Source organism: Alligator sinensis, unplaced genomic scaffold (genome assembly GCF_000455745.1).
Source record: "Alligator sinensis unplaced genomic scaffold, ASM45574v1 scaffold697_1, whole genome shotgun sequence".
In the NCBI taxonomy this organism is placed as follows: Eukaryota; Metazoa; Chordata; order Crocodylia; family Alligatoridae; genus Alligator; species Alligator sinensis.
Window position 1 is genome coordinate 1,119,020 of NW_005842426.1, and position 12,925 is coordinate 1,131,944.

A 12,925-nucleotide genomic window follows, 5' to 3' on the forward strand; every position below is an offset into this window, starting at 1 on the left:
ACACCGAGCCTCTCCACAGTAATTCCTATGCCAGATATTCACTGTCCTACAACCTCTACGGGTGCAATTAGTGTTTAGTCAAGGACGTGATTTCAACGGGACAGCCTACAGTCCCAGGATCGGGCCCTTTCCATGTTCATACGAGCGTCACCCTTCAAATAGAAAAAAAAAGCTTATATTGCTATGATGCTTGCCCTGATTGGGATCGTGTGTGTGTGTGTGTGTTTCAGCTGGCGGACCCCGACCCTAAATGTGAACTCAATGAAACGTAAGTAGCTGCTCTTTTCCATGCTTTAGGGGTGTAGGTTGTAGCTGTGTTGGTCTAAGGACAAGGTTCTTTGGGTGAATCCAATATCTTTTATTAGACCAAGCAAATAGTTGGAAAAATAGTTCTTTGCAAGGGTGCGTGCCCGAAAGTTTGCAAAGAACTATTTTGCCAACTATTTAGTTGGTTTAATAAAAAGATATCACATCTACCCAAAGAACCGTGTCTGCCCAGGTGCTGTTCTCCACTGTCTTCCCGAGTTGTGCACTAGGAAACCCTAGATGCTTTAACTAAGAGAACCATAGATATTAATGCAAAGAGGATAGTGAGGGGTAGCAAAGGCTCTTTGGTTTTTCATGCCATAGATATTAATGCAAAGAGGATAGTGAGGGGTAGCAAAGGCTCTTTGAATTTCTCTTTAACAGGAGACAGAGGGAAGCACAGCAAAGGTCTGCTGTCAGGTTCATGTATAATTTTGCTGTTTTACACATGTTGCAAGAATAACTATGAGTTTCATAGAGTGTGCAATGGTCATGGTGTTCACATAAGACATCTAGTCGGATGGCTGATGGACCTGGCTGTGGCTGACGAGGCCAATTTGAGAACGGCGTGGCTTGCAACAAGTGTCACAGATCCAGGTGGGGTCTGAGTTGGAGTGCAAGTTTCTAGCACGCCGATTTCTTCTCTCTCACTTTGCTTCCATCCTCTGGTTCAAAGCCACGCCACGCCGACCTGCACCCAGTGCCAGATGTTCCCTCCAGACCGGACAGGCTTCTGCGCCCTCCTCCCAGCTTTCTACATTGATGTTGAACAACTTATATCATAAAATCATAGAATCAAAGGACCAGAAGGGACCTGTAAGATCACCAAGTCCTGTCCCCTGCCATGGGCAGGAGGTCCTTGGGCTCAAACGAGCTCAATGAGGCGCTTGCCCATCCTCCTCTTGAACGCTGCCAGGGAAGGCGACTGCACCACCTCTGCTGGCAGCATGGTACAGATTCGAGTTACCCATACGGAGAAGACATTTTTCCTTACGTCCAGCCAAAACTTTTCCTCGACTAACTTGTGCCCATTGGACGTCATCCTTCCACGGGGTGCTTTTCTGAAAAGTTGCATGTATTTCACCTGTTTGGGACTGAATTTTATGGGGTCCTAGATCCCGGTGTTCTCCCTTGACATATTTGTAGGCGGCTATCGAGTCGCCCCTCTGCCTTCTTTTACTCCTACTGAACAAACCCAGATCCCAAAGTCTCTCCTCACAGGACCTGTCCCCCAGGCCCTTGATCATGAGGGTGGCCCTTCTCTGCACCATGCTGAACTTGTCCACATCCTTCTTGACCTGTACTGCCCAGACCTGGACACAGTACTCCAGCTCTGGCCTCATCAACGCCGAATAAAGGGGAGAGAGCAACTCCCTGGATCTACTGGCGACGCATCAGCTGATGCACGCCAGAGTCCTATTTGCTCTGTTGGCAACTTTATCCCACTTTTGGCTCGTATTCCTCTGGGCAATTGTCACCCCCAGGTCCCTTTCGGATGCAGTGCCAGGCAGTGGACCACCACCCATCATGTAGATATGGTGAGGGTTTTTCCTAGCCAGATGTAGGACCCTGTTGAACCTCATCTAATTGCATTCGGCCCATAGAACCTGTCAAGGTCGTCCTGGATCTTTGCCTGTCCTCGGACATGCCTACTTGTCCCCACAGCTTGGTGTCATCTGCAGACTTAATCATTGTACTTTTCATTCCCTCGTCCATTGATAAAGATGTTAAAGAGCACGGGCCCTGGGGGACACCACTGGAGATGGCCCTCCAGGATGAGGCCACCTCATCAATTATAACTTGCTGGGATCAGCCGCTGAACCAGTTGCCCACCCACCTCACTGTAGCCTGGTCTAGGCCAGTCCTCTCCAACTTAGTTGAGAGGATTTCATGGGAAACAGTATCAAAGGCCTTGCTGAAATCTAGGTAGATGACATCCACCTCCTGTCCCATGTCCAGCTGGTGAGTTACCTGGTCTTAAAAGGGCACCGGGTTTGTTAGGCATGACCTCCCCTCGGCAAAGCCATGCTGGATGTTACTCAGCACCCCGCCAGCTGCGAGCTTGTGGTGGATGACTTCCTTGACAAATTTTTCAAAGATTTTTCCCAGGACCGAAGTCAGACTAACCGGTCTATAATTAGCAGTGTCATCCCTCTTTTCCTTTCTTAAAGATGGGAACCACGTTCACGTCTTCCAGTTGTTCAGGACCACTCCTGAGATCCATGACTCTGAACAGCCTCGCCAGAGGCCCCGCTATGAGCTCGGCCAGCTCTTTCAGCACTCTTGGATGCAGATCTTCTGGCCCAGCCGACTTGTAAATGTTCATATGATCTAAGAGTATCTTCACCTGTTCAGGACTGATTTTTATGGGGTCTGCTGTCATCACCGTACTCTCGGTGCCTCTGGACAAGTGACGCGTTCTCACCTGGTTTCAGGAATACTGATGTGAAGTAAGTACTAAGGAGCTCTGCCTTTTCACGGGGTCAACTGTGGGCTTCAGTAGGGTGCCACAGTGGGGCTTGATTTCTTTCTTGCTCCCTATGTACCTGTAGAAATATTTTTTGTTGTCCTTCGTTCCAGTCGGCGGCTTGATTTCCATGCATGCCTTGGCTTCCCTTGTCTCATGTCTGCAGACCCTAGCCCCAGGAGTGTACTCTTCTCTGGATGCTAAACCGTTTTTCCATCGCATGTACGCTTCTTTTTGAGACGTTCCCTAATTTTCCTGTGGAGCCAGGCGGGTCTCTTGGCTCCATTCCCTCATTTTGAGCGCGTGGGGATGGCTTCTTTTTGAGCCTCCTTAAGGAAGTGCCATCTTTCATGAGCTCCCGAATCATCCATCGCTGGTTTCCAACCAAACTCCTGAGTTTTCCAAAGTCCGCCCATCTGAAGTGGATGGCAAATCTAATCAAATTGCAATCACTGTCACTCAGCGCACCTCCAATCTTCAAAAACACTGGCTGGAAAACCATGCCCCATAAAATTTTTGCTCCAGGTGAGGATTGAACTCACAACCTCGGCATGGCTCACCCAAGTACTGCTGTATAAGTACCGTGCGCTAACCGATTGCGCCACTGGAGCAATTGAAAGTGCTTTTCCTTGACTGGGAGTTGAACCCGGCTGCGGCAGTGCATGTGCTAAATCCTAACCACTAGACTACCGAGGACCTGTGAACATTTTGCACACATCGGGGTACGCCCATAGAGGCCAACCCCTCTTTCTAGAGCCATCTTGAATCTCCCCTACAAAATATTCTTGGGGATATGGTCTCCTCCCAATTTCTTAGCATAGCCCACCCATCCCAACCTCCTTTTCCTGATGGTTGTTTCGAAGTGCGTCAGTCCTGTGCTCTCCAGCACCTCTGTTCGGTATCTGTCTTCCCACTTTATGTTCAGGATATTACCCAGACATGTCATATGGTAGCTGATCGGTCTCTTGATGTCTAGCATATGCAGTCCACATTTCTGAGCCATAAAGCAGGGATAGCAAGCACACAAGTCTCACAGGTGACATATCTCCGTATAATTACAGGGAAACAGTGCTGTACCACTTGCATCTAGTCACAAGAAAAGTTAGGTTACTAATAGTGCTTCCTTAACGGGATGACTCCATCCACCACTGACATTAGGACCACTTTCCATTGCCTTCACAGATCATAGGACTGGACTCCATAAAATCCCCTCATGCTGACTCTCTAATATTTTTTCTTAACACTCAGGTGTGTCGGTCACCACGAGGAAAACCTCAGCACCTGGTATGTCTGGTAAGTACGGACTCGGACTCCTCTCCGAAGAAAGAGCTGGCAAAACAGCCTATGCTGAGACAGTGCAAGAGACAGGAAGGAATGGGGAGAGAGCATTTCTCTTAGTATTTCACCCAAATTTTCCCCGCTTGGAGCCCATGATTTTGTGTTCTGTCTTTACTGACGAATGGGAATCATTTCTTTCTATCCCCCCTCACTAGTTGCAGACAGTCAAGCTGATAGATGAACATTTTTCATGGGCAAAAAACTAATGTCAAACTTTTCAGGTTTTCTTCCCCTCCACCCGCACAAGACTCAGGGCCTGGCCCCTGGCAGGCTGTTGTTTTTGGAGGGCTGAGATCTCTCCATGCAACCTAAAATGCAGAAAAATGGGGAAAAAGAAAGTTCACCCACACTTAAAAAAAACGGAGCGGCCCTGATCTTCCCAGAGCTAGCCAAGGAAGAGTCAGACCCAGTTAATGCAAAAGGCGGGTGGGTCTGACCTTTCCTTGATGCTGCTTTGTGTCTTCAGCTTAAGGGGCAGATGACAGAGTTGTTATAGCAGTCAAGGCAGGATAAAAACCACACACCCTACATCCACTTAGACTCTCAATAGGCAGAATAGAGACATCCCCCACTCCTCCATATCTTCTGCACCAGGTTCCTGATGCTGTTTGTCCTGGCCCTGATCCTGTCCTGCGGGATCCTCCTCTGCCTGCAGTGCTGGCTCGAGCAGCGGAGCCGGCTGCCTTCCCGGCGCGCCCTGGCTGTGTTTGCCCTCAGTGATGCCGACACTTTTTGTGGTTGGTTTCCATCTCTGTCGTTTTGGTGCCCCTTATTGTGAATACTTTAAGACCCATTTGGCCCTTGCGGGGAGGGTCCTATTGGATTCGGTGGGATCAAAGCCATCACTGGGGCGCTGTCATGGGGTTAGTAGATCAAGTGATGCTACGTTCAAATCCCTTTGTGTCTCATCTGCCCCCAAGAAGCATCCAAACCCGTGCAGGGTTGGGTGATGAGGATGTGATACGGCCCCTAGAGAAGTCGAAGGGAATCTCTCCTTTAACCTCAGTGGGTCACATCGACTGCTGGCTGGGAGCTCCTCAAAGGACAGGGATAGGGGCAGGTTTCTCTTTGATGAGAGATCTTCATTGACCGGGGGGAATTGCACTTGCTTGCATGGGAACAGGACTGTTTTGAGTGAGGCACTCTCTCTGGTGCCTTGAAAGCACATCAGATCCCATCATTTTGGCTGCTTGAGGTCAGGGCTTCCCCAGTTTTGGGGGCCTGATGTGCCGGCCCTGAGCTGCAGCAGCTGTGTGAACACATTTGCTATTTCAGTCTCATAAATCAGTGTAAATTACACGTCCACTCCCTCACAGACACACATGCACGCACACTTGCACATTCCCACATGCACGCAGACAGCATCCCACCACATCCACACGCACACCCCTTTCTTCTTCCCAAGTCAGGAGGGTATAATGTTACCAAGACTGGCTGTCTCTTCTCTTCCCCAGCCAGCACGATGTCTCGGTGCCCCTGGTCGGAAGCTTGTGCCCACCCTGCACATCCAGAACCGTGCTCTGCTCCCCTGCCCCCTTTCCACACCACGGGACCTGGGTCCCCTCCTTCCTATGAGGATACCATGAAGACACATGAGCACTGAGGCCCAGCTCTGGTGCCTTGAGGATGCTCCTGGCTTCCATGCAGGTGTTTCAAACCCAGGCCCTTCCCCGACTCTGCCGTGAGAACAGCAAGGAGGAAGCACCGAACTGCAAACTACAAGGGGACACAACACACAAATGGCCCTGGCCTTTCATACTTGCCCGGAGCAGATTTTCCTGTGCAATGCAAACTTGCTCCAGACATCCTACTTTGGGTCAATCTGGATCTGTCCATGGGGGGTGGGGGGAGGGTCTCATTTTGGCTCAGCTGCAAAATTTGGCCTCTTATAGCTGCTTGCACCTATATTGCACCTCTGTGAAGTGAAGGCTGATGAATGGCTCAGTAGCTTCAAGCTGGCATGGCTTCCTTTGCCTGGCACGGGGGAAGCAGGGCACTGCTGGGAAGAGCCCCAGGGTTGTAATGTGCAGGGCAATGCCAAGGTGCTGCATAGGGAGGAGGGACTGTCTGTCTCCTCTGAAGCACTTAGCACGGTTTAGAAGGTGCAGGCAGGCTTGCCGGGTTTGCAACAAGGGCCAAACCGGGGGGTGGTTTGGGGTCTTTTGCTCTGTGCAGATGCTCTGGATTTCAGTGTCAGCCCCGTGGACCCCAAAGGGGTGGTGACTTGTGTTGACACCCTGTGAGCTGGGCCAGCTCCACCGTCCACACAAGGGACCCACAGACAACCCAACAGCTCACTTCTCCAGGGCCACGTCATTGCTCCCCTGGCTAGAGCAGGCTGCAGGGGCTCGGAGGCCTTTCCCCCCCACCGCAAACACCCACTCATCTCCTATGGCTCCATCCAGCTGTGCTCCCTCAGCTCTTCCTGGGAGCTATCTAGTTGGCCTGGCCACTTCCACAGCTGGAGCTCTAGGATTTGGGGGTGGATTGAGCAATGAGAATGGTTCATTGTTTCTCTAATACTGGACATGGGATCCAGACATAAGACTATGAATAGCCATTGCCTGGGTCACACCCTAGGTCCTTCTTGCCCGGCCTCCTGTGTCACACAGGGCATGTCTACATGTGCATTTATGCTGGCTTAAATTTACTGCGCAGTAAGTTACCGCACAGTAAGTGGAATAGGCAGGCCTCCACACGTGCAGATATTAAAGCGCATTAACACTGTGTGTGCACTGACTTGGGACTAAAATTAGTCCCAGGTCAGTCCACACTCACAGTGTTACTGCACGGCAAGGAGTCCACACATGCATTACTGTGCAGTAAATAATTGGGTGTAAATTTGATACCTGCATGATGCGGGTATCAAATTTACACTCAAGTCGGCATAAGTCACCATATTTATTGTGCAGTATGGGCATGCACGTGTAGACATGTGCCTGTACTGCGCAGTGATTTTGGTTACTGCGCAGTAAATGCACACATGTAGCTGCACCCACAGGGTCAGAGAGCTGAACAGGATGCTGAGTGGCTCCGATCAGGGTTTTCCTCGCTGTTCCTCTCCCACTTGCACCCTCCCGCATTTCAGGTCTAGAAGGATGGCTAGGGTGCTGGAGCAGGACCCAAAACACCTGGCTCCTGCTGCTTGTTAAATCAGGGACTTCCTTTGCTCCTTCCAAAGACGAGTCATGCAACCAGCTCTCTGCCCCAGCCCCCATGTGCACGAGAGAGAGAGAGAAGCACTGCCCCACCCCGCAGAACCGGGGGAGTGTAAACCCATTAGGGATTTTGCAGAAACGGCCGCAGGATAACGGCATGGTCCAAGAGAAGAAATCTCTGTTCAAGCAAATGATCCCCATCAAACCTTCTGTTAGCAGCTGCTCAAACGCTTGACTCACAGGAGGTCATAAACACGGCTGTAGCAAAACCGGCGTCTGTGCCTGGGGTGAGAGTACAAGCAGGACGACTAGCAAGAAGAATTCATGTGCACAGGACCCAGAAAGGCAACACTAGTGGTGTTCACAGGGTCGCAGTCACAGCTTCAAGAGCCCCGAGCTCTTCTCACGCTCAACGCGCTCACCCCCAGGCCTCTCTGCTCTATCACTGCGTCTCTCTTTGAGCGGCCTCTTGCCCTCCACAGGAGCTGGAGGTGGCCCTGCTCTCTCAGTGTGTCACCTCCTCCGCGCCACCCCTCCAGTTTATGCCCTGAAGCTCGAGCCTAAATGACACTTGTCATCAGAGCTTGCATTGCCTCGGAGCGGGCATTAAATTTACACATCGTTTCTTGTAAGCCAGCCAGCACAAATAGCCGCAATGACCCCTGGCAGCGAGGAGCTCCACAGGTTGTCTGCATTACATGCTGCATAAAACACGATTGTCTGCTGCTTATTAATTGCTTGGTTCAAAATATGTCCCTGCCTTTTTAATTTCACCAAAAGTCACCTTCCGATTATATTACTGGAGCGGCTAACGAGCCCCGAGCTTTCGTGCCCTTCATCGGTCGGAGTCCCTGCACCCTGAGGTTCAGGAATAGGAGCCTGCCAAATTTTGCCAAAAAGGCTTCAAAATGCCCAGTCAGGGGGCAATATATAATGAGTAATCAGAGAGGAAGTTGGGTGCCCGTCAACATTAAAAGGGAAGTTTACAAAACAGTGAAGAGTCAATAGGGATTTATTATAGACTTTCTCACCAGACCAAGAACAAGGGGTCACAACATAAAACTAGTAGGTGGGAAGTTTAAAATGGACTCAAGGCAGGTCTTTTCACCCACTGTGGCATTGAAGGCTGGACTCCCATCCTTGCCGAGGGTATGCAGGCGGGACACGAGGACGGGATGGTGGAGGGTGCGGACCACAGGCAGCAATGGGTGGTTCAGAAGTGGATCAGCTTGGTATCCCCCTGCTTGCTAAGATGGTGGGATGGGGACAATTGTGGGGCCTGCCAAAATCTGGGGGGTCTGGAGGATACTGGAGGGGCAGGGATTGTCCTCGTGCAAGACCTGGGCAATGTAGGCGAGGGCAGTGATGCAGGAGACTGAGCAAGATGGACCCAGGGTCTGATCCAGTCCATGTCCATGTTTTTATGTAGCATTGATGGCAACTGGGGATCATTTTGCTGTGCTCCTAGTGGGGTTTCAGTCTGAGCTGTTTCAGGCTGGTGTGTTTTAAATAACATGATTTAAAGCAAGCCAGAGCCCAGTAAATCTGCAGGGGCGATGGGGGCAACAGACAGCAAGGCATAAGGCATCCCAGAGGAAAACTTCTAACTGTATTCACATGCATGAGGCAACATATAGGAATCAAACTCATGGCAGAGGTGATATGTTTTATTAGACCAAATAGATATTTGCAAAAAAAATGGCAAGCTTTGGGCACAGGCACCCTTCATCAGGCATAGGAGATTGCAAAGGTTGTAGAAGCTCTCTTGCATGCAACCTGTATAAGCACTGTCCTTTTGCAACGCCGCAGAAGTGCAAGCTCCAGCTGAGAGCAAACGGGAAAGGGCTGGGCACACAAAGGGTTCACGTGGGGGTGCTTTTGTCTCCCATCCCCTGGAGGAAAAGGGCCCTATAAAAGGTGACCAAAGGCTTTGAAGTCTGGGGCCAAGCTGCCCTTTTTGAATGATGTGGCCCAGGTGGCTGGGCTGGGTCAGATGGTGCTTATTGAGGTGAACGAGCCCAGCTGCTGGAGAGCTGCAAGGGGGTTAGGGAGGTTGTGTGCATGAGCTACCCCAGCCTGCCTTGACCACCGAGCTGAGCTTGTAGGGACCCAGCTGTCTGCCTGTCCTTCGCAGGCTGGGCAGAGAGGCCGGTTGATCTCAGAGGCAAGGTGCCTGCTAGCCTTGTCTGGGCTCAGGGACTGAAAACCAGGTCAGCCCCGAAACCCGTGAAGGGTGCTGGGCTCGGCTTCCCTGGGCGCTGCGAGGGTGGCGGTGGTGTGTGGGAGCAGATGAGAAACCCTGCACGGTTGCTGCTGGGGACTGAGCAACTCAGTGCAAACACCAAGCCAGGTCAGGCCCCTCCCCTGTAGTTTGGGAGCACTGGGGTGGGGGCTGGTGTGAGTATAAGCCATTCGGTGCAGTGCATGGAGCTCCCCGAGCAGGCGAGCCTGGTGTGCAGCCAGGCATGGCTCGGTGTGTGCTGAGGGTTGAACAGCATGAGACTCCCCGCACCACCCCGGTCAGCTAGATATAGGTGACCTGCTCAATGCAAAGCTGTCAGCTTCTCATATAGGGAGGCAGCATGCTCTAATGGGTAGGGCAATGATCTCAGCAACCTCTGATCTAGTGCTGGCTCTGCCACTGAGCCAATGGGTGTCCTTGGTTGTGCTGCCTCCCTGTGCCTCCGTTTCCCCACCTGCAAAATGGGGCTATTTCCTCTCAAGAGTATGTAGCCCTGCAGAAGCTGATCTGCAGGAGCCTTTCTACACCCATCCTGGGCCCTTCCTACCACTCCCCAAGCAACAAGAGTCCCTTGGGGTCCCCAGGGACTCCCTTCCTACCCCTGCAGGAGCTGTAGCTTTGCTTTGCACTGACGGTAACCCCATGTGGCACTCAGATCCTAATGAATGATGGGGGTCTAATAGTCTGGTATGCATTTCCAGAAGTGACCGGGGAAGAGGAGCCATTTGTTTTAATGCATCAGCTTAGAAGTCCATCTCTTTTGGCCGTAATGGCGCTGAGAGCACTCTATTATGCCCTCCAACCAACACTCGCCTCATAATTTACACTGTGCATTAACTGGAAGCAGAGATGGCAAATCACATTAGAAAACAGCCAGTGCGGGGGCCATTGGCTCTGCAATCCACTGTCAACAAGTCTTGATAGTGGTAAATAATGAGCTGGGCTAATTGCCTTGGTGTCTATCAGGAGTGAAAGTAGGGATCAACGGGAGAGCAGCATTGTTCGGCCTTCGCTGCTTCCCTGCCTTCAAGAATTGAATAATAGAGTCATGCGCTGCGTGGGAAAGCCACAGCTGCCCTCTGGGTCTAAAGCAAAATGGAGCAAAATCCCATCCAGGCTGGGCATCTCAGGGGGAGGTTTCCAGCGTGGGAAATCAGTCGTGGATGTTGAGCAGATTGCAAGGGGGAGAAAACGGCAGAGAGGAGATACTCTCATTCCTCTGGTCTCTCTCCATCTGGGGTCCGGTCTAGGGGATTTGTTGGAGGAAACCTGCTACGTGCCCACGAGGCCTGGAGCCCCACTTTGCCGGGCAGGTCTAGACAGCTGCTTCCTCAAGCCCCTAAAGGGCAGGATGTCTTGCAACGAAGCCCTTTGCAGAGTGGGCCCTGTCCTGCATCCAGCTCCCCAGGAGCTTGCCCGAGCCGCAGAGGACGTAAGACATATTTTCATTGCTGCTTTTTGGTCCAAGCCAAGATCCGAATGGAGCAGCGAGCTCCCGCTTCCAGATTGTGCACCCCTGCACAGCTCCGGGGCCTACCTGGTGCAGCAGGCTTTGAAAAGGGACGAGGTTGCTGGTGTGAGCATTGGACTGGGACCCAGGAGCTCCTCTAGCCTATCCCCAGCTCTGACACTGATGCTTTCTATGGCTTTGTGCAAGACGCTTGTGTTTCTGCTTCAGTTTCCCCCTCTATAAGAGCTGCCATGGACTGGGCCCAGCTTGCCCAATCTCCTGCCACACAGGGGTAGAGAGCCGAGACTGGAAAGGCGAATGAATTAGGTTTGACCAGGGTTTTCCTCTGCTTCTCTCTCCCTTGCAGCCTCCAGCATTTGAGGTCTAGGATGCTCTGATGCAAAGGCTGTGCCCCTCACTCCCAGGCTCAATAGCGACCGATGCCCCTTTCCTCCAAGCACATCCCTTGGTGAATCTGGCTGAACTCGATAAAATGGGCTAAGCTGTAAAATGGGTATAATTGGCCCTACCTGCCAGGAGAGCCTGTATTGAAAATGCCTGCATTCGCAGCCTTGCAAACAAGCACGCTGAAGGGTTGTCATGATTATTATTGTGCGTTTGCCCATTATTTCTAAATGCTGGAGGAGCTCAGGCCTCTGGGGGAGCGGGCAGAGAGGAAGCCTGTAGTTTTCCCCTTTAAGGTGCTGAGAGTCTGGCCCTTACTCGTTCTAGTAATGACAATTATCTCATCTTTGCTTATTGCAAGACTTGGGTCTCAGCCTGGCAGAAACTAGCCTGAATAGTTGCTCCCGTCCCTTCCCATCCCTTGAAAGCCTTAAGGAAAGGCTTAAAATTCAAGTGCATCTAAAGCAAAGCGCGTGGCAACATCTCCTGGGCCGTGCAAAAGAGAGGCAGGGGGTCTGGCACTAGCTATCAGCAGAGCTGCTTTTCTACCTCTAGGATCAAATCTCTTCCAAGAACTTGTTCCTATTTGTGCAGCTGCCATCTCCTCCTTGCTGCCAGGAGGGACATTACCTCCAGCACGGCAGGTCCCCTGCTAACCAAGCAAAACTTTAAGTGTCCTCTCCCTCTGGGAAAAGCCTGCAGGAGGGACTAGAAATGATGCGGCATTCGGAGAGTGGGCTTCGTTCCTTCCCTTTCTAAAACATTAAATGCACTTAATGCTACAGGTGACAGATTGGGTTTATTTTTATTTTATTTTTGTATTCTTTTAAGCCTCTCCCAGAGGCACCAGCTGCTGGCTGCAGCCCAGGCTGGGGATGGGGACTGGGCTGTGCCAATGCTGGGATTTAAAGCCTGCGATTTCTAGCTGGAGGGTCTTGTCCCTCTGCTCAGGGTCAGGCCATTGCCACATTTGGGGTCAGGAAAGGATTTTCCACCATAAAATTGCACCATAAAATAAGATTGGTACAGACTTGGGAGGGGGTTGTCTCCCCTGCTTTACCGGGGGCAGGTTTAGGTGTGATGTCTTGCATTGCGATAGGGCTGATGGTAGTCTTATGTAGAGTTTAGATGCTGGATGTGTCTGAGCTGGTTGGGACGGGGCTGATCCTGCCTCAGGCAGGGGTTGGACTGGACGTGACCTCTGCAGCTCCCTGCCAGCCCCACGGCTCTAGGATTTCTCTGATTAAGAAAAATCCTACTTTCTGGATCCACCTCCTAGTCAAGGCCCCCCCCAGTCAATGCAAACATCGCACGAACATGGGTGGGGGTGAGAGGAAGGGATCCGTATATTAGAAAATAAGCCGTCCAAATGGGTGAATTGTTTCTTCCTAAAATATCAGAGCAAAGGACATTATTTCCATGGCTAATTGAAGCTGATGAAGCTGGCGGGGAGGCTGAACTATGGCAGGCAGAAAATGGGCCATGCAGATTTCAGTGTTATATTAGAAAACTATGATCTGGTGTGCATTGCAATGGGAAATCAATATCTGTTTGGAAAG

General features: G+C 51.3%; 1 protein-coding gene and 1 non-coding gene across 2 annotated transcripts in view; one reads left to right on the plus strand and one right to left on the minus strand.

The window, feature by feature from the left end:
* The window catches only part of TMEM207 (transmembrane protein 207), an 8,220-nt gene extending 2,336 nt beyond the window's left edge, over nucleotides 1-5,884 (plus strand). Inside the window, exons 2-5 of the mRNA XM_025211720.1 lie at nucleotides 231-268; nucleotides 4,022-4,066; nucleotides 4,706-4,848; nucleotides 5,566-5,884. Of these exons, the coding sequence (XP_025067505.1) occupies nucleotides 231-268; nucleotides 4,022-4,066; nucleotides 4,706-4,848; nucleotides 5,566-5,714 (375 nt within the window). The 3' untranslated portion in view covers nucleotides 5,715-5,884. The remainder of the gene's footprint in view (nucleotides 1-230; nucleotides 269-4,021; nucleotides 4,067-4,705; nucleotides 4,849-5,565) is intronic.
* On the minus strand, nucleotides 3,291-3,384 carry TRNAI-UAU. Its single transcript has 2 exons — nucleotides 3,347-3,384; nucleotides 3,291-3,326 (listed from the first exon to the last, which is right to left on the minus strand). It is a non-coding gene; the product is annotated as a tRNA-Ile (tRNA).
* Nucleotides 5,885-12,925: the final 7,041 nt, after the last annotated feature.